Source organism: Molossus molossus, unplaced genomic scaffold, assembly GCF_014108415.1.
Source record: "Molossus molossus isolate mMolMol1 unplaced genomic scaffold, mMolMol1.p scaffold_m16_p_17, whole genome shotgun sequence".
Classification (NCBI taxonomy): Eukaryota; Metazoa; Chordata; class Mammalia; order Chiroptera; family Molossidae; genus Molossus; species Molossus molossus.
In genome coordinates this window covers 21913967-21941839 of record NW_023425352.1, presented here as the reverse complement: position 1 = coordinate 21941839, position 27873 = coordinate 21913967, and the positions used below count along the sequence as shown (strand labels likewise).

Below are 27873 nucleotides of genomic sequence, written 5' to 3'. Positions count from 1 at the left end.
AGAGAAAAGGAGGTCCAGCCAGCAAGTCCAGAGCAGTTTTAATGGGGATGGAGGCTGTATAAAGGGCAGGGCCCACTGAAGGAGGGAAAGCAAGGCCATGCTGTCCCTGGCCTGTGTATAGGGACCTGGGCATGAACACCCGTCCTCCACCTCTGGGAAGAGAGAAGGTGAGCCCTCAGGAGAAAGGAAAACCAGCTCACCCCCAACTCCTGGCCTCTGTGTGAGCCAGGCCCCAGGATGGAGGAGGATTGCTGGTGTCAGGGGTGGGGGTGGTCTCAGCAGAAAGCGGAAATGTTGTCAGGCCTCCCCCACAAAAAAAAGCATCAAAAGTCCAGGGGCCCTGGCCCCTCCCACCCCAGCCCCCAGTACGAAAAAGTGCAAAACATTATCACAAAATGGGGGTCTCAGAGGGGCCCTAAGCCTAGGCTCCTGAGGCCCATGCCCTAGCCCTGCACTGCCCCGGACACCGCGTCCGGCGCGGTAGGGCCCTGGGCTGAGGGGCCCTCAGGGGTCGCCCGAGGCCGGCCCGGGCTCAGGCAGGGCTATGTCATGCAGGTGCCCAGCGGGCACCCCCCCACACACATTCTCACCCCCAACTCAGGGCTTCCGACGCCCACTGCCTGCCCCTGCCTGAGGCTCTGAGCCATGACACTGAGCCCGGGGCTGGCTGGAGATATTGGGCTGCAGGGAGGGACTTGAGTGAGGAGAGGGGACTCCATCCTCTCTGCTCCCAGCCTGGGCCAATGCTGCCTCTACCGTGTCCAGCTCTTCACTGCCCGCCTTCAGCTTGACCCGAAGCAGTGCTGCGTATGTGCCATAGCGGGATTTCTAAGGCAGAGGGGCAGGGGCTGTGAGCCGACTCTCCACCCTCTGCCCATCCCACCTCATCTCTACCCCATCTGGACCAGGGAGGGACACCAACGAAGGCTAGGAGATGGCAGGTTCTTGCCCACTTCTGTAGCCCCCAAAGCCCCCAAGGACTCTGACATGATCCCATGGTAGGTTGGTGACCCTCTATGGGCTCTCAAGATTGCCATTTGTAACAGCCAATGTTTCTTAAGTCTTTACCAGGGTTGGAAAAACTGAGCACTTGACAGACATCTCACTTCATTACCCTAGTGAGTACAGAACAGTCCCCTTGTCCCAGGGAAGAGGAAACTAAAGTTGAGAGGGATTAAGCAATCTGCCCAAGGTCACCAGCTGGTCCCACTCTTAGAAGTCCATGCCCTAAACTAAACTAGACTGAGTCTGTATTGGGAAACAGAGGTCCTGCTAACGGAAATAGATAGCACATAGGAGCCCGGGGCCAGTAGGCTCACCTCAAACTCCAGGTAGGCCTCCTTCTGTCGCTGCTCTTCAGCCTCCTTGCCCCGGGCTTTCTTGCCCAGTAGGGCAGCCCGGTGCTCCCGCAACTCACTTTTCATGGCCTTCAGCTTGGCCTCGTGGGTCCGCACCTGCTCCTCCTAGAGGCCAGAGGGAGCATGGTCAGGGTTACTCTAGAATATACAGTGCCTTTGCACAAGTTTATTTAAAAAGTACTCCTTCCTTAGGATGAACAAAGTACCATGTCTGGATTCACAGCATAGTAGGTGGAGTGGAGGCTGGGTTTCAGCCTCCACTCAACCCCCGCCCATGACCAGTGTCCTGGTGCAGTGGACATTTACATAATCACAGCCAGCAGCTGTGACTGCAGTTGGCCTGAGCCTGCCCTACTCCATCCCACTGCCCAGTTGGGCAGAGCTGGGAGTACCTGGGAGAGGCGGGTGGCAGCGCTGGGCAGCAGAGGGCGGCTGAACTTCTTCTGGGAACTAACAGCAGCTGGGAAGGGGGGTGCAGAGAACATGGCAGCTACCACATTGATGCGAGTGATCCAGGACTGCATCTGCTCCAGGCTCCTGAGAAGACAGCACAGCTACTTGTGACCTGGGCACTAGATTCCTATCCACGAGTACCAGTCCTGGCTCAGGATGTGACCTGAGAAGGAAAGAATCAATCCAGGAACAAGGGAGGGGAGTGAACTGGGAGTAGAGAAAAGGGGTCTGGGATGAGCAGGAGGAAGACACTCACGGAGCCTGGAAGAGGAAGACCCGCCAGTCAGCTGTGCGCAGGTAGAAGACATGGGGCCTCTTGCTATAGTCGTTGGCGCGAGTGGCTAATGCATGGTGGATGCTGATGGCATTCTTAAGCTCTGCCTCTGATAGGGCCTTCCCAGGCTGGTACTCCTCCTGCAGGAGTGCCCATCTTGTCCTGGCCACAGTTGTAGCCTGGCCCAGCCCAGCCCCACTCCCCTGAGCCAGCTCAGCCGCCACCCCTTGGGCTGGCTCCGAACCTTCTGCAGGTAGAGGATCATGCCCTTGAGTATCCCATGAAAGCTCTTCCAGCCCCGCTTGCCCCGAGGTGCTGGGGAGAAGGAATACAGGTCACAGAAGGACTGGGACAGGCCCACTCCCATCCATTCCCCAGACCCTTCCACCAGGCCACGTACTCTTCCTGCAGTCAGGGTCTGCGTGCACCTTTCGCACCAGGGCCCCGTGCTTGTAGACGGCGGCCCCGGGCTCTGGAGTCAGGTCCAAGAAAGGGCTGGAGCCGCTGCCACTGCCCCCGCTGACCCTCTTGATGACCTTGGGGTTGGGGTCGGCCAACTCAGACAGAGAGCGTCTCAGCTCCTCCTCGTCTCTGCAAGTGTGATCACCTCAGAGGGGGCTGGCCATGAAGCCACACACCCCCCTCTTTCAATCCTGGCCTCTACCCAGCCAGAAAAAGCCTCTCCAGTGTTTGTCGAGATGGGGAGGGGGGGGACACGGACTGCTGCTCTCAAAGGGTGTTGCTCCCTCAACCTGAGGCACCTTGAACCATGGCTCCCACCTCAGACCAGGTCTCCCCAGAGGGTAGCTATGTCTCTCCACTTAGATCAGGGCTCCATGAGGCAGCATGGCTCCTCCCTCAGATTAGAGCCCCAAGGGTAGGGCCATGTCTGTCCCTTCTTCCTCTCCTATATAACAAACCCCATCCTCTCCACTTCTGCACACACAAACACCCCCAAACCTCACGCCCTTCTTTATCAGGACAGACACATGTCTGAATCAGCTGTCGCAACCACACCCAGCACCAGCTCACAGCTTATTGGCTAAATGGTAGCAGAAGTAGCTGCTTCCTAGTAGTCCCCTAGTACATCCTAGTCTGCAGGCTCTATCAGGTATCATCTGAAAAGTCTGATTCTGTCTGGCCACTTCCTGCTCAAGAACCTGCAAGCTCCCTATTGCCTCCCACATGGAGCTTATAATACATCCCCGCCAACACTCTCCTTCCACTCTCCAATCCTCTTGCTTTCCCCACCCCATACTCATTTCAGCCACCACATATTTGCTTCCCAAATATCAACTTCCCCCTTTCTCTTCCCCTCTTTCAAGGCTTGCCCCCAAGTCCCAATCCTCCAAGAAGCTTTCCCTGCACCCCAGTCCTGAGCTCTGCCCCCTCTGAGGTATTCTCTCCCACCTACTGGGAGCTCCCAGCTAAACCGACCAGTGACTGGACTCTCAGGAGATACCAGAAATGAGTGATCTATTGACTGTTTAGTTAAGGGCTCTACCCTCAGACTGGGGGCCTTAAGCTAAAACTGGACCTTCTGTCTCAGACTGGACTCTTCCAAGAATTACTCTGAGTTTATGTTTCCACTGGGGCTATAAGAGTAAACAATGTGGTCCCTTGTTCTGTGACACTGGCTCCCTAGGACCCACGAGAGAGCTCTCATGCTACTTGCCCAAGTTCCTACCTCCAGAGACCTGTTTTCCCACTAGGGTTGCCAAGGGACCTTCCCTTCTGCACCCTTCCTCCCAGGCCAACTGACTGTGGCCACTTACCCCAACTCAGTTTGTCATAACAACCCAACTAGAGACAAGACAGAACTCCAAGTCCAGGCAGGCATCTCCAAAGAAGGAAGTGAGGCCACTTCACTGCCTCACATGGCCTTACCCACCTCCCCTGTTCCACAGCCCTAAGACTCACAGGGCTCATCTTAGCTCTCTCCACCCCTCCAGGCAGACCTTTCCCCACCCCCACATCCTCACCCCCACTGCACAGCCCCAGGACTCACATGGCCCATTGCAATTTTTCATTCTTGATGGAGCTGTACAAGGCCTGGAAAGGAAAAACAAATCAGGGCAGTGTGGGTCAATCCTAACGGAAGGTACACCATGTACCCTAGTGCCAGAGCTCAGAGCCCTCCCTCCCAACCTGGGGGAAAAGACAGAACTGAGGGAGAGGGAAGCAGGATGTAATGACCAAGAACACAGGCTCTGGAACAGTGCTAGGACCTGGGCCCAGCTCTGCCATTTCAGCTGCATGACTTTAAACTAGTATCCATGAGGAAGAACATGGTACCGCATGTTTAATGAAGGGCAAGCAATTAACACAGGGAATACTGGCATATAACTGATGTACAATAAATGGCAACTGCTATTATTATCTTTACTGTTGTTATTGTTAAGAGATCATCCTGCTCAGATCCTGAGTGGGAGAAGCACAGCTCTGGAGGAAATGGAAAGGAGCAGCCCAAGAAGCTCCCCTTTTCCCAAACATGTGCTTTGGGCCTGTTCCACAGGACAAAATCACACAGAGCATAGGGGGAAACTGAGGCCCAGGAATGGGAACTCACCATCACTTCCTTCCTTGGCTAATGAGAACACACTCTGATGGCTCCCAACTCCAGAGGAAGCTGAAACCTTCCCCAAACTCAGATTACCCCACCAAGCCAAATGCCAAGGTGGTCCAGCCCCAGCCCACTCCCACACTTCATGTTACTGGGGAGTGAACATTAGTTTAAAAGGCAGTAGTTTTAGCTTCCAAACCCTGCACACCCCAAACTCCCTGTCAATTTCTAACCAGTCAATTTCCCTGGGTACAGTTGGCCTGGGGGATCAGGTGGGGGCCTTGGGATGGGCAGAGGAGAGAATGGGCTATAGGAGCAGCGTGGGAGACCCCTCTTCTTGGGAGTGGCCTGCAACATGGGTCGACACTAGGGCCTCCCACGTCGGGGGTGCTTCCAACCTAGTGTCTGTGAGTGGGTGTGTCCCCAGCATGTGCGTTTTAGACTAAGTGTGTGGCGTGTGATGCTGTCTGCGTGTGAGCTGGGTGCAGTGGTGACGCTGGCACCTTCTCTGTAATGGGACACAACCGCCCTCCAACACACCGTGGTCTCTAATTCTCTCACTGCCCACGGCCATGCCAAACAGCCCACATGGGCACATCCTGTCCAGGGTACAGTAAACAGCCTCCAGCCCCCACACAGCATAATCCAGGCTTATGCACACGTAGCTTCCCAGCACACACCCAGCCCAAACCCAGCATAGCTTGGACTCTAAACCCTCACTCTCCAACTCCCTGGCCAGGAGGCTGAAGTGGCCGTTGACATCCAACCTAAAATCCTTGTCTCCAGCTTTCCAGTTAATCCCCTGCCCCTTTTGGCCCCCAACCACATCTTCCTGCCTAAGTCCTAAACCACATCCGTGAGCCCCAAGTCATGCTCCCGTCTAAAGGACCAAAAGTCCCTTTAGTTTGAGATGTCCACCGTGATCAGAGGGTCTGTGCTCTTCCTCGTCCAATCCATGCCCGCCCTTGGCTACCCATGGGCTCCATCCCTGCTAGGCTCCCCTCTCGGCCTCAACGATGCCCCCCTCAGCTCGAGCTGCCTAAGGTGCCTCCCTCCAGCCGCCCCCTCAGCGGCACCGCCCTAGCAACCCCCTCCTCGGTGTCCCCCAGCCTGACGTGGGTCGCAGCCCCGACGCCCTCACCGCCTTTTTCTTCTTGCGGCTCTGCAGGCGGCTGACCACCAGGTCGGTGTAGAGCACGGGCTTGAGACTGCGCGAGCGCTGCGGCCAGCCGTAGCAAAGGGTCTCGGCGCCGCGGTGGGTGCGCCCGTAGCGCACGGAGCACAGCGAGCGCGAGCGCAGCCGCCCGGCGCTGCTGTGGATGCTGTTGACGCCGATCATGCTGGCCCGGCCGGCGCGCCGTGGCCCCCAGCCATGCCCCCGCCCGCCTTCGGCCCGGACGGCCAGCGGACGGCTTCCCCGACAGCCGACAGCCGACAGCCGACAGCCGGCGCGAGCGGCCGGCCCGGCTCCCACCGACACACGACCGCGGCGGCGGCAATGTCGACTCCGCAGCTTGGCGAGCGGGAGGGGGCCGCCGAGGGGGAAGGGAGGGCGAGGGCTGAGGCGGGGACTGCACAAAATGGAGGCCAGTGAGGAGCACCTGCGTGGGGGCGGGCTGCTCTGGGGAGTGGGGGCGGCACTGGGAGCCCCGAGGCCCCCGGCTGTGAAGGTGGGTGGACCCCGTAGGGTCTAGAGCCTTCTGCAGGCTCGTCAGGTTTAGGGAGGGGAGGGGAGGAGAAGGGAGGGGAGGGGGGGGGAGGAGAGATCGCCAAACGCCTCTTGGCTGCCTTTTCTTTTCTTTCTTTTTTTTTTAATGAGCCGGAAGCGAGAAGGCGCTCAGGATGGAAGCAGCCTGGGAATCGCACTGGCCTCATCCAACTCACCGATTTGCAGATACCGCAAACACCCGTGTGTATACCTCAACTCAAGTACACACACACCAGTTTACAGACAGACACCTTAACTAACCAGGCGCACCGATTCACATTCACTCCAACTCATGGACACTACAAATTCAGATGCAAACCTCAAAATTTACTATCATCAACTCACAAACATATACCCTCTACTCATGGACACTTGTCATAAATCAGACCGCCAATTCATAGATGTAAACCCCAACCACATAAATACCCAACTTACACCCCAAGTCAGACACACACTCTATATCATACATAAGCCCTAACGCACAAACATACCCCAAATCAGACAAAGCCCATTGATTCACCGACACCCTAAATCATACATACACAACTCAACTCAAGCATTCCCCCAACTCCCAATGGATACCCCCACTCAGATACATTCCCAAACTCAGAAATCCAGCACAGCCCAAGCCTAAGGATACTCCTGTGCAGTCATATTTCTGTGGTGGCCCAGAGACCCCTTTGCCAGCCCTGGGGGTTTCAAGTGAGTCCAAGCCTCCCTGGATGAAACTTCACCAATCAGGGAGAGGAGTGAACCCACGGACCAGATACCCCTCCTCCTCCCATCCTACCAGCCCCACGGTAACTAACCCCTCAAGGGGCCTGGGCTCAGGCCCTCGCACCAAATAGCCAGAAGTATAATGTCTAGTTCCAGTTTGGCGCTAACTCTCTGCCAGAACGTGGAAAAGTCTTTGTCCCTCTCAGGTTCCACCACCTCCGCCTCCTGTGCCGCGGTACCAGAATGGCCTTTGTGACAGTAAACCCTGAGGTAGGGGAGTGGAGGCGGAAGAGGGAAGCAGTATGCCTGCCTGCATACCCCACCCCTCACCCCCACGCAGGGACTCCTCCCATCATCAGTGAACACAAGAGGAGGGCACTGATGAAGACAAATGCAGGGTCCCGGGCCGCCAGATGGAGCATTTTTTAAGAGAGCCTTCTGCAGCCCGGAATGCACTCCAGTGCGCATGTTCTGGAGAGCCTGCCTATGAGGCTAGGGGGAAGGGGCGGTACACAGGCTGAGTCACCAGAGCCCAGGCTCCAGAGGCTGGCTCCTCTGACACTCCCCGACAGATCCCCTATCCCTCCCCTCCAGTTACCTGAACCCTGCCCCGCCCCCCACCTTGAGCAGCTCCCTGGGGAAGTCGCCGCCTTCGTTGAGGCCCTCAAGGTTCCCGATGAAGTCTCCGCAGGTCATGCGCTTCCCGATGTTCTAAGGGAGGGAACAGAGGCCTGTGAATCTGGGTGGCTCTTGAAGTCTCTGGACAGGGCCTGTTTTCTGGGTTCCTTCCCGCCAGACCCCACTCACGTGGCCATGGAGATCGGTGTTCAGTAGCATGAGGGCACAGGTCAGCGTGTGCGCACCATCTAGGGTACAGTTCACATTCAGCCTCCACCACCTCCCAGAGACTTCCCACAGCTCACTTCCTCAGACTTCCAGCTCATCCCCTGTCCCCTTGAGGACCCCTTTGGCCCAAAACCACACTTTTATAAATCCTGCAGCTTATTAGTGAACCATTCACCAAGCAAAAATTTCTCTCTTCTAGCAGATTCTCAGAAGCGACCTCACCCTCTTCTCAGGCCACCCTCCCTAGCTCTTTCAGGTGCTGGGGGCTGTCCACTGCTTGCCTGGCAACACCCAAATGCCTCTGTCTCTGCACTAAACAAACAAGTAGCCCTCACACAGTTATACTGACCAGTGCAGCCAAACAGAATCCCCACTCAAGCCAAGCACTGTTGTGCACATATATGTGAACAACAATATGCAAACACACCTACCACCTGCCTATTCACAACACATGCTAGACCCTAACAATATGCCTGCCCACATGCACAGTTCCACATCCATGTAGCCATGTCAGCATTGTCTACACACATATATTTTCCCATGCCTGCAAACTCGTGCATTGGTTCATTCCTGCACACATACTCCTATGCACACACACAGTGCCCATTTGCCTCAGTGACCAGCCACTGGCCTCCTCACCCTCTGATGACAGAGCTCCAGGATTGCACTGGAAGTATCTCTGGGAGAAGTGGGCCAGCACGCGCTCCCGTTCCTGGGTCTCACCCATTAAGGCCAGCTCCTTCAGAAACACCCTGGGGAGGAGGGAAGGAGCATGTCATCCCCACCCAAGGTCCTCTTATCAGGTAGCCCTGGTTCTTGGGAAGGGTGATGTCAGGGCAGCTTAGGAGAGGTACAGGGGCTCAGATGAGGCATAGCTGAGGCTTTGCACACCAGGCAGGGAGAGCTGGGGCTGCCCTCAGAAAGCTGAACACCCACCTGAGAGCTTGGTCCAGAGTCATGCCAGTGAACACAAAGAATTTGAGGTACTCTCCAGCTACGAGTTTGCTGAAGTCATTGCTGTGGGCAGGGCAGAGAGACAGGTAGATTCTCAGGAGGAAGTGTCAAGGGGCCAGGTGGGGGTTACCTAGAAACCTGGGGGTATTAGATAGAGGGGATGTGGAGGTGATGCCCACAAGATGCATTCCCCTCCCCCCCTTCTCAATTGCAACCCAGTGGCTTTACTTCTTGCCCAAGTGCCGGGCCACATCAGCCTTCCTGAAGCCATCTAGTCGGTATAGCCTCTTAGCTAGACGTTGCGCAGCCTCCAGATCTGCTTTCTGCCCGTTAGACAAGGTGTCCGTGCTTCCCAGGGCTAGCTGCTCTGTGCTGTCCAGCTCTGAGTCTGAGTCAGATACCAGCTGGCTCAAGGGTGGTTCACTGCCAGGGTAGAACACCAGCTCAGAGGTGGGGCAGATTCTCAGGGGCCATCCAGATCCTTCCTCTGCCTCCGGACCAGGATGACAGAGAAAAAGAGACTGGGACATGGGGAAGACATTTTCATTTCTTCAAAGGAGATTGTGCAGGTTCTCTTCATCATTACTACCTCTATGTGGAAGTCCTGCCTCAGGTCTAACCCACATCCCTTTTGCTCCTGTAGGAATTCTGGCTGCTTCCCCAAAGCTCCCTAAGTTTACTGTTCCACATAGATTCCCCATCACCACACTGGTCCTACTCAGAATATAGTCTACTATCACTAAGGATAAGGGCAAGAGTGGCACAGATAGGCTGTCAGGGAGGAACAGTAGATGGTCAAAGATTTGAGGGCAACAGGGACACCTTCCCACCCTATGTCTTTCCCCCTCCCACCTTTTAGGGAGAGGAGCCTCCTCCTCAGTCCTTCTGTTCTACTCACAAAGAAGCAGGTTCTGGGATAGAGGGGACTATGGGTCAAAGTGCTCCCCCTCATCTCCTGTCTCCTCCTCTCCTTTTCTTCCCACCCCAGCTGCTCTACTTGCAAAGCCACCTGTCACCCAGAGACAGAGGCTGGAAACTCCTGGTTGCTAGGCAACTCTGTATCCCTGGCCACCCCTTCCTGTTGCCATGGCTTCCATGATTGAGAGGGTAGCTGGCAGAGGGGAGAGCAGAAAGGTTAGACTGATGAATGGACTTCCTGGAGAAAGGTGAGAGACTCCTGCATGGAGGGGGAGGTGGCATGGGAGGGAGGCAGCAGGAGAGGCTGGTGGTTGCATCTTTGGGAGAAGCCTCCAGGCTGGATGGGTATAAGGTCACAAAAATTCTAGGCTGATTGTAGGCCTTGTCTGGGGAGGGAAGGGCCCTCTTGGAGAGAAACAAGGGTGTCCCCTGGGCATCCTTCAATTTTGAATTGTGGTTTCTCAATTTATTGGATCTGAGACCAAGGTGGTGGGTTGTAAGGGGCTACCTATCACAGCCAATGGAAAGTCCTACAAGTGGGAAAACAGGGCATCTGCATCCCCTGTCCACCCCTATCAGGGTTCAGGAATATAAACTACATCTTCACACTCAGGCTCTCTGTCCTTTGGAACAGCTGTTCCTGGAGCCCTCGGGGCCTTAGGTCTGAGAAACCAAAGGAATCACTCACCTGCCCAGGGGTGCTGCCCCCAGCCCAAAGCTGTCCTCTGAGTGGCAGGGACTAGGGGGCTCCCTCCCTGGGGCCTGCTTGGCTGCAGCCTCTGCCTCCTCTTCCTCCCCTCTCTGTGTCCAAGGCCCATCAGCAGCAGAACTGGTACCAGAATCCGGTTCAAGAGGGGCAAGGGGAGCTGGAGCAGGGGGATTAAGCTGGGGAATGGGGGATTGGGGAGGCAGATCAAAGGTGAAGAAGGGGCTCTGGGTTGGGCCAGGTGAGGCCAGGGCCTCCAGTGAGGCAAGGCTGGTGTAAGAGGTGCCCTTGGCCCGGTGTGACTCCAAGATGGCTTCAAACACACAACTGAAGGAGTCAGGCCCATCAGCTGAGGGGCTGGTCCCAGGTAGAAAGGGCACAGGTGACTTGAGAGGCCCAGGGTGAGGCATCCGGGTGCCTGGCCTGCAGGGACAAGGAGAATCTCTGATCAGGGGCCCAGAGGACAGTTCTCAGGTAGCATTTCATTGAACTTTCATACTGATTCTATGAAAGGGATTATCATCTCTTTTTCACAGGACCCCAACCCCCTTTAAAAAGCCGTCTGGAGAGGGGCTCCCTACCACAGGTTCTCCAAGCTATTTAGTGCCCCTAGGGTATGTCATCCCTATCCATCCCCAGCACCCAATCCTCTTCCTCTCCCCCTCCCTGCTAATCTCCCTTTCTCCTCCTTCTCCCTGATCCTCTCCCCTCCTGCCATTCCATTTCTATTTCTGGCAACATCTTAGAAGAAGATGAGGCTCCAGGCTGCAGTGTGGTGTGAGATGGAGAGGAAAACCCCCACATTCCCCCACACTCCCACCAGGATCCAGAATCTGGATTGATGCTCCCACACCCCCAGGCTCAATTCTGGCCTCTGGCTTCTGACTCAGCCCTGTTCTTCACTAGAACCCCTTTCTTCTTCTATCCTGGCTTCCCTTTACTCCTTCTGGCTTCTTGATGATGCCCCCCATGTCCTCAGTATTCTGCCAGGCCTCAGGCCTTTGTCCAGAATCTCCTGCCACACCACCCTGTTGGTACCACTAGCTTGGTCCTGACCCTCCCAGTCCCACCCTCATCTCTATTTCAGTCCCTTTGACCCCAGCTCTGCCTCTGGGCCAGTGGGAAGGAGCAAGACACTTTCCTCTCCCACTCCCCCACTCACCAGGCCCCCTCCAAGGCCTCAAACACCTCGTCGTCCACATCCTCTTCCCCACCTGCCTCATCCTCTTCCTCATTGCCACTGCTCAGGCTGGGCCAAGGGCCAAGGCATGGGCCAGGACGTGGGGCAGGTGGGCGGGCAGTGCCAGGCAGGCCCTCAGAGCTGGGTTGACTCTCGATGGCTGAGTCAGCCTCCTCTCGCTCAGCCAGCACTTCATCGATGTTGGTCTCTCGGTAGCACCTCAGAGGCACCGTGTCCAGGTCGGTCTCAGAGTATTTGGCTGCTCGCCCCACAGCCACCCCAGAGCCCTGCCCTGAGCCCACCCCAGGTGGAGATGGGGGGGCCTGCTCTGGGGGCTTAGCACCTGCAGTATGCACAGGCATCCTGGTCAGGAGGTTATCCAGGTCAGCTTCCCGTTCTGACTCTGTTCTAGGAAGGACCTCACCCCCACTGCTTCATATTGGCAGGAAGTTCTTTTACTATCTAGCCACCATTCCTCCTGCTACAAACTTAGCTTGTTTCTGGTACCAGTGGCGCTCTTTTCAAATTAAGTTCTTGTCAGACAATTTTGAGGGGCCCGAGGGAGATCAGTCTCTTTTCTACTTCAAGGACTGAACCTTGATATCCTGCCATCCCCTCCTTCCATTACCCAGCTTCCTGTAGGTACCCAACCCAGCTGCCATCCCCCAGCCCCTCCACCCTAACACAGATGGAAAGATTGAGGCCTGGAGAAGCACTGGCTGACTCAAGAGCCCAGGAAAGGACTGGGGGAGATTTAAAGGAAGGCTCCCTACTACACCTCAGCTGCTGTGGAGGACTGCTCCTGTTCCCCTTGCCTCTGTCCCAGGCCTTACCTGAGCTGGGGGGGGCCAAGGAGCCATAGAAGAATTCCCATTTAGCTCGAGCAATTCTCTGGGCATGAGAGGAGACTTCCCGGGGTGAGGACCAGGTGTCCCCCTAAGCCAGGGAGGGAGAGATAGACACAGACACCCAGTAATAAAGCCATACATACAAAGACAAAAGGACATGGGTTAGAAACACACAGGAAAGAAAAACACACAGGGACAGAGATAGAGGTGCAGAGACAGGAACAAGCACAGCAGGAAAGAAAGAGACAGATTTAGAATAGAATTGGATTCAATGTCTAGCCCATGGGGCCAAAACTGCCGAGGAGCCAAGTTTTTCCTCTTCACTGGGACTCTGGGGTTCCAGGGAGCCCAAAGGAGGTTGCATACCTGTTTCAGGAGTCCAGTGTCAGCAGGTCCTCGGAACAGTGTGGTCAGGTGCTCAGAGGGCCCCCCCAGCCCATTAGGAAGAGAGGAGTAAAGGCCATCGGCCCCAACCTGAGGTTGGGCTGGTGGCCCATGTAAAAGGCCCTGGCTGCCAGGGAGAGCTGAGTCTCCTCCAGCAGGGAGTGGGTCTGAAGTGGACGCCTCCAGCCGCAACTTCCGGTTGGAGCCAGGCCCAAGGGCTGGAATGGGCCTGGGAGGAGAGACCCCACCCAGGTCCCAGCTCCGACTCAAGCCTCCAGGAGCAGGTAGCCCATTCAGTGGCCTTACACTGGCCTTTTCCACAAAGCGAAATATGACGACAGAGCTCCGGGCCCCTGGTGGAGGCTGCCCAGTGGGTGAAGAGGGTGCCCAGGGTGAGGGAGCAACACGAGATGAAGGGGATCCACGCAGGGGCGTACATGGTGCTGTCACACGTCCCAGTTCCCGGCCTCGGGGACCTGGACCTGCCACCCGCCGTAACAGGGAGCCTGTGCTACCATACATGCTGGCTGGGGGACTCTGGGGCACAGGGCCTTCGGGGAGCCAGCGGCGTGGGCATCGTGGTGGGGAGATGGCACAGTCACCTTCCGAGCAGAAGCGCATGGCACCCTGGGCCATGCTGGGGCCGGGGGTCAGGCTGGGGGGGCAGGGATGGCGAGGCCAGGCAGGGAGTGAGGGGGCAGCATGCTCTTCAGACAGGCCTGCAAGAGAGGAAGGGGAGCAGGGGGTGAACTGCCAGGGAGTTGGATGGGCTGGAGAGCAGAGACAGGGAGGGGAAAGCTGACTGGGGCCACTGAGCACCAGGGGCCTAGCCCACCCTGGGAATATGGCCTCCTGCTTGGGCTACTTCCATGGAGGCCTGAGGAGAAAAGATTGTTGCCCCTAACCAGCCCCTAGATCCTCTCCTTCTACCTGGGGACCCTAAGCATCACCCTGGGAGGAGAGCGGAAACTAGTTCAGAAGTTGAGTGAGCCCAGAGTCCCTGTGGCATTTTGGGGGTGGGGACCTGGTACCCCACCCTCTGTACCAGGAGTGTCAGCCAGCCATCACTATTATGTAGCCATGAGTGCCCCACAGTTCCTCTTATGGAGGCCCCAATTCAGGCCCCCTGGAAAGAGAGAAAAGAAGAATTGGAGAAGGGAACATAAGGAGCTGAGAGGCATAGGGTGAAGGGGAGAAAAAAGGCCTAAACAGAGGCTGCTACCCCTAATACATTCATGAGGAATGGGAAAGGGACATTTTTATTCTTAATACAAGTACACACACTCATGTACACACACATACTTAAGGACAAATATGTCAGTAGCAGTTAAACACATTCATAGGTTGCACCTTCCAGCACACACAGATACAGGCACACATACATATTGCTCAAAGACACACCCTCACACACTTTCACAGTCATAACAAGTATGTGTGTAATGGAAAGGCACATGCTTGTTTTACACACACACTGTCATCAAACAGGATCACGCAAAGAGATATCCAAATACACCTACAGGGACCCTCATTCTCCAATGCTCACAGACACACAAGCATATCAGATACAGAGACCTACTGGTCACAATTACACATACAGATGCATATTCACACCCATACTTAAGCAGGGACACACACCCTCTCTCCCAACCCCCACCAGTCACTGGTCTCTGGAAGGGGAGGCTGCACCAGATCCTCTCCTCCCCTTCTCCCCACAGGGGTGACAGATCTTGTGCAGCCCAGGAGGGACCTTAAAGGGGCTTCTGGTGGTAATGCAGGGTAGGGGCAGAGGTCAGGAGCAGAAACCCTGCTAGTCTGGTTCCTGGAGCTCAATTGAGGCCCAGCATATCCCTAGTGCAGCCCGGACTACAGCCACCTCAGTACTTACCGCTGTTGGCCTGGAGCTGGGGTAAGCAGAGGGAGGGGAGAGGCTGGGCCCAGTTCAGCTGTGAAGGCAGCACGGCTCCCGCTGGCTCCCGCTTTCTCCCGCTTTCTCCAGGCCTGCCCGCGTCTCAGTCCCCCCTCCTCCCCACTACGCCCGGCTCCGGCTGAGCTAATCCCACCCCCATCCCCCCACCCCCACCCTCTCCCAGTGCCCTGAGCCTGCGAAGCTGCCCCCGCTCTCGATGTTAGGTCCCCACTGGGCTCTCCCGCCAACCTGAGACCCGCCCCTGACGGGGGGGGGGTGGCGGGGGGGTACGTATGGACCCCTGGTTCTCTTCCCCAACCCTCACATAGCCATCCCAATTGTGTCCATGTCCCTCTTGCCCACTGCCCCCTGAGCCACATGCAGGACCCAGCTGCACACGCGTGTCCCGCTCCAGACCTCACGCATGTCCTTAAGAGGTTGCCACATGACCTGTTACATGCCACACGCGCTCCCGCCCCCACGAGAACGCGGCTGCGCCAAGCACACGGTATAGGTGCAGACCGGACCCGCCCCCTAAGTCCAGGAGACCATCGATATATGGAAGAGAGACTTAGGGTACACCACCTCAAACCCTTCAGGGTTCTGAATCTCAGACCCAGGAGACGCAACCCTGACCACTCGCCCAGGATGCAGTAGGAGAGATATTAGTCAGACTTAAGGAAGAACTTCCTTGATGCCTGAGTTAGGTGCCTTTTTAAGGGTAAGAGGTTAGAGGGGATGACACCAGGACTGAAGGTAGTGGGGACAGGCAACACTTGTGCCCTTGGCCAAGGTAAAAGGGGGCCCACCTATTTTTAAGGAAGCACAGCTAGAGTTACTATGGCACCTGCTCTCCTAGGGAAAGCCAAGGCAGGCAGATGGTGATCTTGGAAGGAAGAAGGGGTCTGTTTGGGTGGTCTGGGGGCGCGAGGACGTGCGAGGCAGGGACGCGCGGGGCTCACCGCTGGGAGGGGCGGCGCCGGGTCCGCGTGGTGCTGAAAAGGACAGCGCCAGATTTGTCGCACTGCGCAGGCGCAGGGGCGCTAACAAAGCTGGGAGGGGGAGAAGGCGCGCTGTCCGGGGTGGTGGTGCCCACGTAGCTCTATTTTAGCAGAGGTGGATCCTTCCAGCTATACCCTCCGCAAGCAGGCTGAGGAAGAAGCAAGTCCCTCACCCAAGCTGACCCTCTTTGGTCCTTCCCTGCTACTGGCTTCTCTCTTTGCTCTGCTCTGAGAGATGAAGGAGTGTGGAAAGAATTCTGGGAAAACCAGGATGCTTTTGTTTTTTTAATCCCGACTCGCTTGACCCTGGACAAGGCGCTTCCTCCCTAGGGACTTGGTTTCATCTTTAAAGTGGGGTGACAACACAAGACTTGCCTACCTTGCAGAGGTGCCCGAAACCCTGATGAGATAATGGATGGGAAGCAGTTCTCATTATAAAGGGGCAGGTGAAGAGGTTGCACGGAGAGGGCAACCCTGCTGGGGGGCAACTTTCAGCAACAACAGTAGTTCTCGGCCTCCTTCACAACCTCACCACTAATTAATGGGTGATGAGAAAGCAGTGCTCCAGGAAGCGGACTCTGGAACTAGCACCTGGGGACGCAGTGAGAGGGTGGCCCAGAGTCTGAGCCCAGAGCTCAAAGGTGTCACTGCACCAGGGCAGTCCACACCCAGACCCCACGATTAACCCCCACCTCTGCCCCAAGAAGCAGTACTCCTGGCGGGCTGAGCTGAGCACGCATTCTTCTCAAGGCTCTGGACCTCCTGGGGAAGGAAAGGGACCCGGCAGCAGATGTAGTCCTTCTTAATCTGTCCTACATCTCTCCTTTCAGGTGTAAACCTATTCCAAATCGTCCGGGAGTGGAAGGAGTTGGAAAGCTCTATACTTCACAATTAACCAGGAATGGGAGCTTTAGGCAAGTTTGCTTGATGAAGAAAATTCTAGCTTCGCTTGTTCAATTCATTCAATGATTATTGAGCACCTACTACGTGCCAGACAGTAAGAGCCTAAATAGTTTCTTCCCATTTTTCTTTTAAAATATTTTTTCTCTTTATTGATTTTAGGGAGAGAGGGATAGCAACATCGATGAGAGAGAGCATCAATTGGCCGCCTCCTGCATCCCCCCCCCCCCGCCCCGGGATTTGGCCCACAACCTGGGCATGTGCCCTGACTGGGAATCCAACTGGCGACCTCCTGGTGCATGGGTACCTCCTGGTGCATGGGTCGACTCAACCACTCAGCCACATCAGCTGGGCTCTTTTCTTTAATCCTCACTGGAGGATATTTACCCATGTATCTTCAGATATAGTGGGAGGGAGGGGTAGAAAGAGAGAGAAACATTGATGTGAGAGAGACACATCAGATTGGTTGCCTCCTGCACGACCCCAACCAGGGCAGGACCGAACTGCAACCAAGGTATGTGCCCTAGACCGGAATCAAACCCGCAACTCTTTGGTCCGCGGGCTGATGCTCTCACCACTGAGCCATACCGGCCAGGTCTCTTCCCATTTTTCAAAGTCCCCCAAAGAGACCATAGGGCAGAGGGTAAGCCTAGAACCCTGGAGTTCTGGCCCCGCCCCTTTTGCGTTTGGCCTTTCTTGCTCCTCCCATCACCACTTCACTCAGAGCGGTCCACAGGCCCCAGAGAGTAAAAGAAACCAGTCTGCTGCATCGTCGGGTTCTTTAGACTCCGGTCTCAAGCCTTGCAGAGGAGAAGGCGAGATCTAAGATTACACGGTCTGTTCCACCCTCAGTTTCGGGATCCATCCGGAATGCTTTCAGATAGAATCCTCAGTGAGACGGCACTCGATTGAATCGGTCTGTCACTGCAGCCCAAGGAGGCGGGTTCACAGCCACTGCTCCTAAGTCAAAGCGAGACCTTACTGCGCACGCGCAATAGACAGCCGAAGGAGCCACCGATGGAGCCGTCCGGAGGGGAGCAAGAGCCCGGAGCCGTCAGGTACCTAGCACCGGAGGGGCCGACAGAGTGAAAAGGACCTGGGGAAGAGAAGCTGACCCGGGACCCGGCTTGGGGGTCGCTCTTAGGAGCCAGGGCGCAGGAGCACAGCGGAGGCGGTCTCGTAGGTAGCAGCAGTCCATGGACGCCGCCGCCAACGCCCTTTTACCCACAGGCTCCTGGACCTGCCCTGGGAAGACGTGCTGCTCCCACACGTCCTGAGCCGGGTTCCGCTGTGCCAGCTGCTCCGGCTGCAGCGCGTCAGCCGTGCCTTTCGGGCCCTAGTGCAGCTGCACCTGGCGGGGCTACGCAGCTTCGACGCCGCTCAGGTGAGCCGGTGGCTGGAGCCCCGCCCCCATCTGGGTACCGCCCCCACCCCACCTCCAGCCCAGTCCCCAGTCCCCCTGTCTGCCCTTCCCGACCCCCTTGGCCCTCCAGGAGTATCCGGGAAGCGATGCATCCAGCGGGAAGTACTCTCAAAGAACGAGTACCGGGTATTAACCCAAAGAGCGCGTAGGGTCTCTCCTGGGAGGGCAGGTCGCAAGCCCCTGAGGGCAGGCTGCTGCCAGAAAAGATCTCATCTGGGGCGGATAGTCAGCGCCTGCCCCGTCCCCGGCACCAGCTAAGAGTTAAGGTGCCTCCCCGCCCGCAGGTGGGTCCGCAGATCCCGCGGGCCGCATTGGCCTGGCTGCTGCGGGACGCCGAGAGGCTAAAGGAGCTGGCACTGGCGCCGTGTCATGAATGGTTGTCGGACGAGGATCTGGTGCCCGTGCTGGCGCGGAATCCGCAGCTGCGGAGTGTGGCCCTGGCTGGCTGCGGGCAACTAAGCCGCCGCACGCTGGGGGCGCTGGCGGAGGGCTGCCCCCGCTTGCAGCGCCTATCGCTTGCACACTGTGACTGGGTAGATGGGTTGGCGCTGCGTGGTCTCGCCGACCGCTGTCCAGCCCTTGAGGAGCTTGATCTCACCGCCTGCCGTCAGCTCAAGGATGAGGCCATCGTGTACCTGGTGCAAAGGCGCGGCGCTGGGCTCCGCAGCATCTCTCTGGCGGTCAACGCCAATGTGGGGGACGCCGCCGTCCAGGAGTTGGCTCGGAACTGCCCGGAACTCGAGCACCTCGACCTAACAGGCTGCCTCCGAGTCGGAAGCGATGGCGTCAGGTGCCTGGGCCTGGGGTCAGTGGGATGGGAGAAGGGCAGTCAGCCTCTGGGGGTAGGGGTGGGCAGAAGTCAAGAGGCAAAACTGGGGTTTTTGGATCGTCCTGCTACCATGGCACCCCCATTCTGAACAGGAAAATACTCTGGGATTGCCTAGACCAGAGAGCCCACCATTTAGAAACTTTCTTGAACCAGCACTTACACACTGGCAGTTTTCATGTACATAGATTTCTGGCTTTTTTTCAACCAGGGAGCCGAGGAGCAGTAACCCCTTTAAGAGACAGTAAGTCTCCAGTTCACTGGAGGCGTTAAGCATATGGCCCTGTCCCAGACCCCCTTCCCATCGTGTATGTAAGAAAAAAGTTTGCCTCGAGATAGTGGGATACATAGGGGCATTGCTGGCTTCCCCTACCATGGGTGTAGCGGTTTCCTGTCCTCAGCCTCACCCCACTCCTCCCCCAGGACATTGGCGGAATACTGCCCGGCGCTACGCTCACTTCGAGTGCGGCACTGCCACCATGTGGCTGAGCCCAGCCTGAGCCGCTTGCGGAAGCGTGGTGTGGACATCGACGTGGAACCCCCGCTGCATCAGGCCCTGGTGCTGCTACAGGACATGGCAGGCTTTGCACCCTTTGTCAACCTGCAGGTCTGATCCATCCACTGATGAGGCACAGCTGGACTGTGTGTCTGGGCCTGACTATGAATTGTAGGGAAATGACTGTGGGGGCCTCTGGTGAGAGGCCAATGCCCTACCCCACCCTGGAACTTCAAATAAAGAGCTTTTTGCCCCGCCCCCCAGACCTGGCACTGCCCTGTTGGAGAAAGGGGAAGTGAGGTTGTAAGAGGTCAGACGGACACAGTACCCCAGCTCTGGGGCAAAAATAATCAGAATGCACTAATCTTCTTGGGGCCACCTTTACTGTGCCCATGGGCAGCTCCAAGAGGTTAACACGGTGGGGCAAGGAGGTAAGAGAAGATGTTGAGAAGGGGTCAGGAGTTAGGGTGGGCCCTGTATGGTGGTGTAGGGCTCCTGCATCCCTCTGGGATCTGAGCCTAGAAGGCTCTAGCAGAGTCCAGCGAATGCCTCAGTGGAAGCGGTATTTTCTGGCTGGCTTGAGGTTGATGTATGTGGCCTTCATCTCCTCAGCCTCAGGGTTCCGCACATCTTTGAATCGTTCCCCCTTAGTGCTCACTACCTGGTTGTCGATGTATCGGATAAGCTTCTTGGGGGCCTGTCAGGCAATCAGTCAGTGAATTGCAGAAGCCAGGAGACAATCCCACCCAATCCACACCCTAGCAGCCCCAACTCTCTCACCTCCTTGGGAGCCATGGGCCGGTGAACCTTCTGATCCTCTGCACTATCCACCATCATGTACCTGCCAAAAACTGGATGGGTGAAGGAAGCTCCTGCCATCCTGGGAAAACCCTTTAAGAGCCCAGCCCAACCCAGACTCACTTCTGCAGAATGAAGGACTTCAGCTCATCCTTTTGGGGGCCTCTGAGGCGCCTAGGCAGGTCCTGCAGAGGGGAAAGCCTAGTCTAGACCCTAGGTCAGTAGTAAGAGAAGCATATGGCAATAGGCCAGGGGAGGGGGCTTAACACTAAGGTGGAATATAGCTGGGGGTACATGGGTAAGGGGGTTATAGTAGAAGATACCTGGTTGGGGCCATCCCAGGCTGGAGGCCCCTCTTCCTTCCCTTCTACCAGCATCTGCACAGCTTCTTCCAAATCCCCCCGAGCTTTGGCCAGCACCCACTGGGCCTGTTCCACTGAACAGGTAGGGAATACCTCCAGGAGAACTTCCACCCCTGGCAGCAGCTCCTCCTCAGCACTGGCTGCCTGTGGACATAAATATTGACAGAAGGCAGTACTTCCTCCTTTTCTGCCCCCTAGCTCCCTCCTGATACCCTCCTCTACCAACCTCATCTTGGTTGTCTCCAGCAGCAGGAGAAGCCCTAGTCTCTTCTTTGAGCTTTTCAGGCCGCCGCAGAGGCTCTGGGGAGATGGGCACCTGACCTTGGACCTCAGAAATCTGTGGTTGCAGGTTCTCTTAAAAAGGCAGAGAGAGCACCAGGTTTGCCAAAACTTTGGGGACGGGGGTTATGAGTCATCCAAGTGCCTGATCCCCAGACTCACCTTTGTTCCTGGCACCACTCAACTGCCCTGAGAGCTTCTGCATCATGTCCCCTATTATACCCCTGAAAAGATGAGGGTGGTAAGAGGACAACTCTGCCCACCCTCCACAACCAGCTAGCACCCCTCTTCTTGGCCCCAGGCAGGCCTCACCTTGGGATGTGGGCGAAGCCAGGCACATAGGCCTCCATCATCTCAGTGAAGGCCTCCATATCAAAGTTATCCTCTGACGGGCCTGAGGGCCCCAAATCCTCCAGGACCCCAAGCACATAGGAGAAGATGACCTCATCCAAGCCACTGCAGGAAGGGGACAGGACAAGCCATGTGTAAAACATTGGATACCTCCAGCATTCCCACCTAGCCTAAGGCTCCAGCCCTCGGCTTCATGGGGTCCATGAGCCAGACCTCAAGCCTTGAGGCGAGAGAATATTCCACCCTCCCTCAGAGCTTTGGTTTCCCATTTGTCCAACAAGGGTGACAGGGAGGATAAGAAGTAAAGCCATACCAGCAAATCATAATCAGCCCTCCCCCACCTCAGGAATAGGGCTGAGTGTTCCCATCCCAGTCTTTCCATTAGCCATGGCCCAGATACTGCCAGGCAGCTCCAGCCCTGGCCCTAGCATGATTCTTCTAGGAGAGCTGCTTCTACCTGAGGTCAGCCTCTGGGAGGTGCGTCTGGACAAAGGCAAGGAGGGCTGCACTGACAATCCTCTCCAGCTCCATTCTCTCTCCTCTTCTGAAGGGACACAGATGTAGGTTTATCAGGCCCTCTCCTGCCTGCCCCTACCCACTAGGCCCAAGGGTGGTCAGCTCCTCCCTCCTGCCCTGTTGTGGAAACCATTTGTTTATGTTGCCCATAGCTTCCAGCTCTCCAGCCCTCCCCCTGCTAGCTCAAGCAGAGCCACAGCCCTCTCCCCGCCCATCTCCCCACCTCTTCCAGCCTGAGACAGGACAGGATACTGTGTCAAGAGAAGGCTTCCAGAGTGACAGTTCCCCTTGCCCTTCCCCCTGACCTCTCTCCACCTCCCCACTCCATTTCCCAGCAGCAGGCCCAGACCCTCTGGCAAGAAGCCAAGGTCTTAGCGTCACATGCCTCCTGGCTGAGGAATCCCATCATTGAGAGGGCCACTTCGCCCCCAAGTCTAACCACAAGGGGCCCATTGTCCAGCCCCACCCAAGGAACAGGCTTAAGGACCAAGCATAGCCTTTCCCCCTGCCCCTCAGAATGAGCCACCCACCTTCTGGCACAAAGGGACTTTCTGGCTGCAGGGCCCAGATAGAAGGGGTAGTCTCCCATGAATTCTCTTCCTGACCCAATCCTTGCCCTTTTAGTAGCTTGGGACTATCCACAAAGGACTTTCCGTCTTCCTTTCCAAGGCCTATGGAGCCCTACAAAATCTGGCCTTTGCCTATTTCTCCAACCTCCCCACTCCCTCCTCACTCCACTCCCACCCCACCAGCCTCCTTGCTGTTCCTCAAACTTACCAAGCTTTTTTTTTCTTTATTGATTTTAGAGAGAGAGGAAGGGAGAGGGAAAAAGAGATAGAAACATCGATGAGAAAGAACATCGATTGGCCGCCTCCTGCATGCCCCCACACTGGGGATTGGGCCCACAACCTGGGCATGTGCCCTCACCAGGAATCCAACCGGCAACATCTTGGTGCATGGCTCGACGCTCAACCACTGAGCCACACTGGATGGGCAAACTTGCCCAGCTTCTTCCTGTCTCCTCCAGATATCCATGGATCATTCCCTCACTGACTCTAGGGTTCTGCTCAAATGATGCCTCCTCAGAGAGACCTTCCCTGTCTAACTTACCAAAATATGTATTCCTTACTTCCTAATTCCTTACCGTGCTTTATTTTCTACATTGCTTTTACTATAGCTTAATGTTATTTTATGTTTATTTGCCTATTGTCTGTCTTCTCCCATAGAATGTAAGCTCCAAGGAAAGGAGGTGGAGAAGACTTTGTCTTATTCATTGGTGTAACCCTAACATCTAGAAAAATGCCTGCACATAGTAGGTGCTCAATGAATACTTACTGACTTATTTCCCACATACATAGGCTTGACTCCCAAGTCTGTATTTGGGAGTCAGAAGACTCAGAAGCACCTTAAATTCTACCTACTCCAAACTCACTATATCCTTCCAATCTGTGTACATTCCCTCTCCAAATATGCACCTTCTCCTTATACACCACCCACTCACTCAGTTGCCAAACCTGAAACTTGGGGATTACCTTTGATTTCTCCCTCTCTCAACCCCAACTGCTGCACTCAATCAATACCAAGTCCTGTCCATTCTATTCCCTTATTTGTCTCCATTCTATTCACTTCTCCCCAACCAGTCTGGCTTCTGCTCCAATATCTCTACCAACATTTCTTTTTTTTTTTTATCCTCACCGAGGACATTTTTTCCATATTTTGTTCAGATAGAGTGGGAGGGAGGGAGAGAGAGAGAAACATCGACATGAAAGGGACACATCGAATGGTTGCCACCCACATGACCCAACCAGGGCCAGGGACAAACTGCAACCGAGGTACATGCCCTTAGCGGGAACCGAACCCAGGTCTCTCCGACTGCAGGCCGACACTCTAACCGCTGAGCCAAACTGGCCAGGGCTCTACCAACATTTCTTAGGCTAAGGTCATGAGTTATTTTTTCAGGTTTTGCTCTTATCAAGTTGAACTATATGAGCTTGCCAATATTGCCTGTTTTTGATTTACAAAATAAAAAGAAAGGATATGTGCCCTTCAAGCAGCATCAGTGTTGGTTTCTGAGACATCACACTCTACTGTTTCCCTTCTACCTCTCTAGCCATTTCTTCCCAGAGTCCCCCTCTGCTGCCCGGTAAACATGGAGCAAAGCTCAGGCTCAAAGCCGCTCCTCCTCTCTGCTCACTCTGTATTCTCTCTCTCTCTCTGGAGGATCTCAACTGGACACACATCTTTATGTACCAGCTCCATGTGACCAATTCCCAAATGTCCAATCTTCTAGTCCAGTCTCCTCTTCTGCAGCACACCCAAGTATTTTACTCCTCCAAAGCTGTCCTCAGTAAATGCATGTCCACACACCCAGATGTTCCTGTCACAAGTATGGGAATTACCCTTGACACTTCCCACATCCAATCTGTCACCAAGCCCTGACCATTTTTCTCTCAACACATCTACTTCTCTGCATCTCTACTCCCACTCTGCTCCATCTCTTCTTAACTGCAAGAGCTTCCTCACACTTCTCCCCACTACCATCTTTCCCCCAACTATCTAGTCTCCACAAAAATCACAGCTCTGGCCAGTTTGGCTCAGCGGGTAGAGCATTGGCCTGTGGTCCAGAGAGACCTGGGTTCGGTTCCCACTAAGGGCACATACCTCGGTTGCAGTTTGTCCCCAGCCCTGGTTGGGTCATGCGGGTGGCAGCCACTCGATGTGTCCCTTTCACATCGATGTTTCTCTCTCTCTCTCTCTCCCTCCCACTTTGTCTGAACAAAAAATTAAAAAATGTCCTCAGGTGAGGATAAAAATAAAAAAAAAATCACAGTTGCATGACCTTTACAAAAAAAAAAAATGTTTTTCTTGCTTGAAATCTATCAGTGACTTCCCACTTCCCTTCAGGTAAGTCCAGAATTCTGTTTGTAGCCTTTGATTCAGGGCCTTTCCCCTGCCTACCTCTCTCTAGCCTCACCATACACCACACCCTACCTGGATCACTCCTGTCCATTCTGGCTTTCTTTCAATTTGCCAACACTCAGATTATTTCATGGCAAGGGCCTGTTTCCTCTGCCTAGGCAATCTTCCACTTCCACCCCTTCACTTGTCTAATTCCTTCAGTTCTCAGTTTTAAATTCTCTTCCTCACCAGGCAGGTGTGGCTCAGTGGTTGAGCATCGACCCATGCACCAAGAGGTCACCAGTTCGATTCCTGGTGAGGGCACATGCCCAGGTTGTGGGCCAAATCACCAGTGTGGGGCAGGCAGGAGGAAGGAGGCCAGTCGATGTTCTCTCTCATTGATGTTTCTATCTCCCTCTCCCTCTCTCTATAATCAATAAAGAAAAATAATTAAAATAAATTCCCTTCTTCAAGAGATGTTGTCCCTGACCCTCTAGAACTGGGTTGGGTCCTTCTATATTGCACCCTCTTTGCAGACTACCTTTTCCTCACTTAGCAGCATTTTTCAAAGCTATTTGGGCAATGTTTAATTCTTCCAGTTGTTTCATGAGGGCAGGGACTACACACCAGGCTTATTCATCAATGTATACTCAATAACTCCTGTGAAGTAGACACTCAATAAAGTTACTGCCCGCTTTACAGGTAAAGAAATTGAAGCTCAGTGGGTTGAATTACTTGCCCAAACTCACCTGGCTTGACTGTGGTAGTCAATATTTAATTCCAGGTTGCCTAGCTGAGTGTATATTCTAGGGGCTACTCTGGAGATAGGAGGATATCAAGACTTCTCGGTGGATTGAGATAGGTCTACCATCTATGATCAGTTTCTTGGTCCCTTGTATGTAACATAAGAGTTGCTGTGACAGCACAGGGGTCACTTTGGACAGCAGGACTGAGAAGCCCTAGCCTACCAGGGGGACCTTAGCATGGGCCCTTGGGAGGAGCAGAACTTCTCAGACCAGGCATACCATATCCCCTCATGCAAGTGGTCAGCCCACTACAGAGACCACATCTACCCTGGGTCACATCAAATCATGGCTATTGTCAGTTGCCTGACAACCTCTTCTGTGACAAAGGCCAATGGATGCTGCATGAAAGCCCAATTTCTAGGGAAGAAGCTGTCAGGGATGTGTCTGATGCCTCTAGGTTTCTAACCAACGCCTGAGAGCCAGGAAGTTGTTATTGGGAGACTCATCACTGTGCCCAAATTAAATGTCTTCCTCCCCTGAGCTTTTATGCCAGCTTGTCTCCCAAAGGAACATTCTCCCTCCTCCTGTTCTTGAGCTGCTCAAGCTCTACCCAGCCTTCAAAGTTTGCCACTTCTTTCTTTCACCCTTCTCTATCCCCCTAGCTTTCCTCATTTCTTTCCTGCCCAGAGGCTTCTCCTAATATTTCTCTTCTGTAGTTCCTGAATTGGGGAAGCTGCAGCCTGGGCAGCCAGCCTTCTCCAGATTAAGAACATGATTTCTCATAAGACTTCCAATTTCACATGCAGCCTACAGAACCCCATTACTCCTCGGAGCTCTAAATCGAGACTCACTGGTTAATGGCAAAAATGAAATGTGGCTCTCGTCCTGGAGTCCTATTTAAACACCTTTGATAAAGATAATAATAGTTAGCATTTACTGACTGTTTACAATTTATCAGGGATTGTTCTATGCATTTTACATGAATTAACTTACCTAATTCTCACAATAACCCTAACATATAGATACCAATATTATTATATTATCTCATTTTACCCAAAAAGGAATGGGGAACTGATAGGTTAAGTAACTTGCCCAAGGTCACATAGTGAGTAAATGGCAATATGGCTCCAGAATCCTCACCATTAATCACTACACTACACCATCTCATGATGTAAATCCTTCTCTCCTGCTGGGCTGGTCCTCTTGCCTACCTCGCAATACTTGCTCACACCGTTCTCCCCACTCACAACATCTTTCCCTCTGCCTCTCATTCTGCAGGATTCATTTCCTCCCTGCAGCTAACCCTGATTGCCCCATCCTCACTGCCTACAGCTGGCCTGAGAGCATCCCCAGAACCAGGCACAGGCCTGGACTCTCTAGAGGCTCATACAGACACTCTGGACAAATTTAAGTGAGCCTGGGGGACAGAGCATAGTTCCCTTGGGGTGGGGAGATGCTCAAAGTGGGGGGAGAACTGAAGGCCATGTGGTAGGAAGAGTCCTGGGAACCAGTGTGGAAGAAGTCCCGCAGCACTCAGAGGGTCTAGTAGGGAGGTCTTCACTCTTCTCCCAGCCCCTATGAAGCCCAGCTCCTGGGTCCCTAGTTCCACAACGCAGGTTCCAGAGGACATCATTGTCCCCTCAACCCCAAGTCAGGTCTTAAAGGCGCCAAGGACACTGACGGGTACAAGGGTTTCCGGCATTCAGAGTCAGGTGGGAGCACAAACGGGTGAAGGGAACAGCACAGGAAGTGGGACCGCAATGATGGCCGAACCCTGAAGCAGGAGCTCCCTAAACAAGCTAGCAGGGTACCCGTAAGGATACAGAATAGTGGGCCAGAGGGCATGGGGATGGGGATGCGGTTGCGGCCCTGGGAGGACACATAACGAAGGAGGAATGAGCAAGCTGGGCTGTGCCTTGACACAGGGCCACGGCGAGAATCAGGAATGGGGGTCCGGGGTAACCGTGGGGGAACACGCAGGACAGGCACCCTGGGTCAACGCTCTCTGCGACTCTCCTAGCCCTGGGCCGGGGGCTGGAGGGGAAATCACCTGCTCCGTCGGGCGCCGCCGGCGACTTGTCCCGCGCGGTGCAGCTCTCATCCCCCAGCCCCACCAACGAGATCAAAGGCGGGGCCCAGAGCGGCTCATTTCCAGAAGCGCCGCGGTAACCATTTTTGAGAAGGGCAGATGCCCATAAATGGGCGTGGCTTCTGCTCCCATTTTGGTTTGTCTCAGGATTTTGGACGGGCTGCAGCAGTGGCCATTTTTGTTGCGGGCTGGGAGGATTTGAACGTGGAGGTCCCGCCCGTGGGTGGAGTCGCAGTGTCTGACTGTATCACTACCTAGTTCCCGGTCATCTTACAAAAGACCGAGAACCTTTGGATCCCATCCAGTGTCTTCCCATTCGCCTTATTTATTTGCCACAAAGTCTCCACCCTCATATCCTCCAGCTTTTTCCTTC

At 55.0% G+C, this 27873-nt stretch overlaps 3 protein-coding genes across 9 annotated transcripts; 1 reads left to right on the top strand and 2 right to left on the bottom strand.

Annotated features, from left to right (window-relative positions):
- Positions 1-21: 21 nt before the first annotated feature.
- PSD (pleckstrin and Sec7 domain containing) lies at positions 22-14909 on the bottom strand. Of its 3 annotated transcripts, XM_036264555.1 has the most exons (17): positions 14795-14909; positions 12892-13628; positions 12511-12613; positions 11660-12020; positions 10480-10920; positions 9102-9296; positions 8856-8936; positions 8559-8671; positions 7881-7939; positions 7695-7784; positions 4094-4137; positions 2486-2676; positions 2330-2400; positions 2068-2225; positions 1751-1895; positions 1320-1463; positions 22-828 (listed from the first exon to the last, which is right to left on the bottom strand). In XM_036264555.1, the coding sequence occupies exons 2-17, from the start codon at positions 13543-13545 to the stop codon at positions 598-600; spliced, it is 3081 nt and encodes a 1026-aa protein (XP_036120448.1). In that variant the 5' UTR covers positions 13546-13628; positions 14795-14909; the 3' UTR covers positions 22-597. The 3 variants fall into 3 exon arrangements, with proteins under 3 accessions (XP_036120448.1, XP_036120449.1, XP_036120450.1); XM_036264556.1 differs by lacking the exon at positions 14795-14909 and having other exon boundaries at positions 319-828; positions 11660-11896; positions 12511-12947; XM_036264557.1 differs by lacking the exons at positions 12511-12613; positions 12892-13628; positions 14795-14909 and having other exon boundaries at positions 319-828; positions 11712-11757.
- A 2790-nt stretch (positions 14910-17699) lies between these two features.
- FBXL15 (F-box and leucine rich repeat protein 15) lies at positions 17700-19815 on the top strand. Its single transcript, XM_036264554.1, has 4 exons — positions 17700-17774; positions 17947-18100; positions 18424-18929; positions 19389-19815. Exons 1-4 carry the CDS (start codon positions 17734-17736, stop codon positions 19576-19578), a joined length of 891 nt encoding a protein of 296 aa, XP_036120447.1. The 5' UTR covers positions 17700-17733; the 3' UTR covers positions 19579-19815.
- Positions 19816-19822: 7 nt separating this feature from the next.
- Positions 19823-27575, bottom strand: CUEDC2 (CUE domain containing 2). Of its 5 annotated transcripts, none has more exons than XM_036264549.1 (9): positions 27462-27575; positions 21709-21795; positions 21213-21356; positions 21063-21124; positions 20848-20975; positions 20583-20765; positions 20383-20444; positions 20242-20341; positions 19823-20158 (listed from the first exon to the last, which is right to left on the bottom strand). In XM_036264549.1, the coding sequence occupies exons 2-9, from the start codon at positions 21780-21782 to the stop codon at positions 20012-20014; spliced, it is 900 nt and encodes a 299-aa protein (XP_036120442.1). In that variant the 5' UTR covers positions 21783-21795; positions 27462-27575; the 3' UTR covers positions 19823-20011. The 5 variants fall into 5 exon arrangements, with proteins under 5 accessions (XP_036120442.1, XP_036120444.1, XP_036120443.1 ...); XM_036264551.1 differs by having other exon boundaries at positions 20242-20302; XM_036264550.1 differs by having other exon boundaries at positions 21709-21792; positions 27462-27571.
- Positions 27576-27873: the final 298 nt, after the last annotated feature.

Coding starts and splice junctions, on each gene's coding strand:
- FBXL15 (XM_036264554.1), top strand. CDS start 17,734: ATGGAGCCGTCCGGAGGGGAGCAAGAGCCCGGAGCCGTCAG. Junction 18,101..18,423: donor GCAGCTTCGACGCCGCTCAG/GTGAGCCGGTGG, acceptor CCCCGCCCGCAG/GTGGGTCCGCAGATCCCGCG. Junction 18,930..19,388: donor GTCGGAAGCGATGGCGTCAG/GTGCCTGGGCCT, acceptor CTCCTCCCCCAG/GACATTGGCGGAATACTGCC.
- PSD (XM_036264555.1), bottom strand. CDS start 13,545: ATGGCCCAGGGTGCCATGCGCTTCTGCTCGGAAGGTGACTGTGCCATC. Junction 8,937..9,101: donor GCCCGGCACTTGGGCAAGAA/GTAAAGCCACTG, acceptor CCCTGCCCACAG/CAATGACTTCAGCAAACTCG. Junction 1,464..1,750: donor CTGCCACCCGCCTCTCCCAG/GTACTCCCAGCT, acceptor TCTGGCCTCTAG/GAGGAGCAGGTGCGGACCCA.
- CUEDC2 (XM_036264549.1), bottom strand. CDS start 21,782: ATGGAGCTGGAGAGGATTGTCAGTGCAGCCCTCCTTGCCTTTGTCCAG. Junction 20,766..20,847: donor CTGGAGACAACCAAGATGAG/GTTGGTAGAGGA, acceptor TTATGTCCACAG/GCAGCCAGTGCTGAGGAGGA. Junction 20,342..20,382: donor AAGTCCTTCATTCTGCAGAA/GTGAGTCTGGGT, acceptor GGGTTTTCCCAG/GATGGCAGGAGCTTCCTTCA.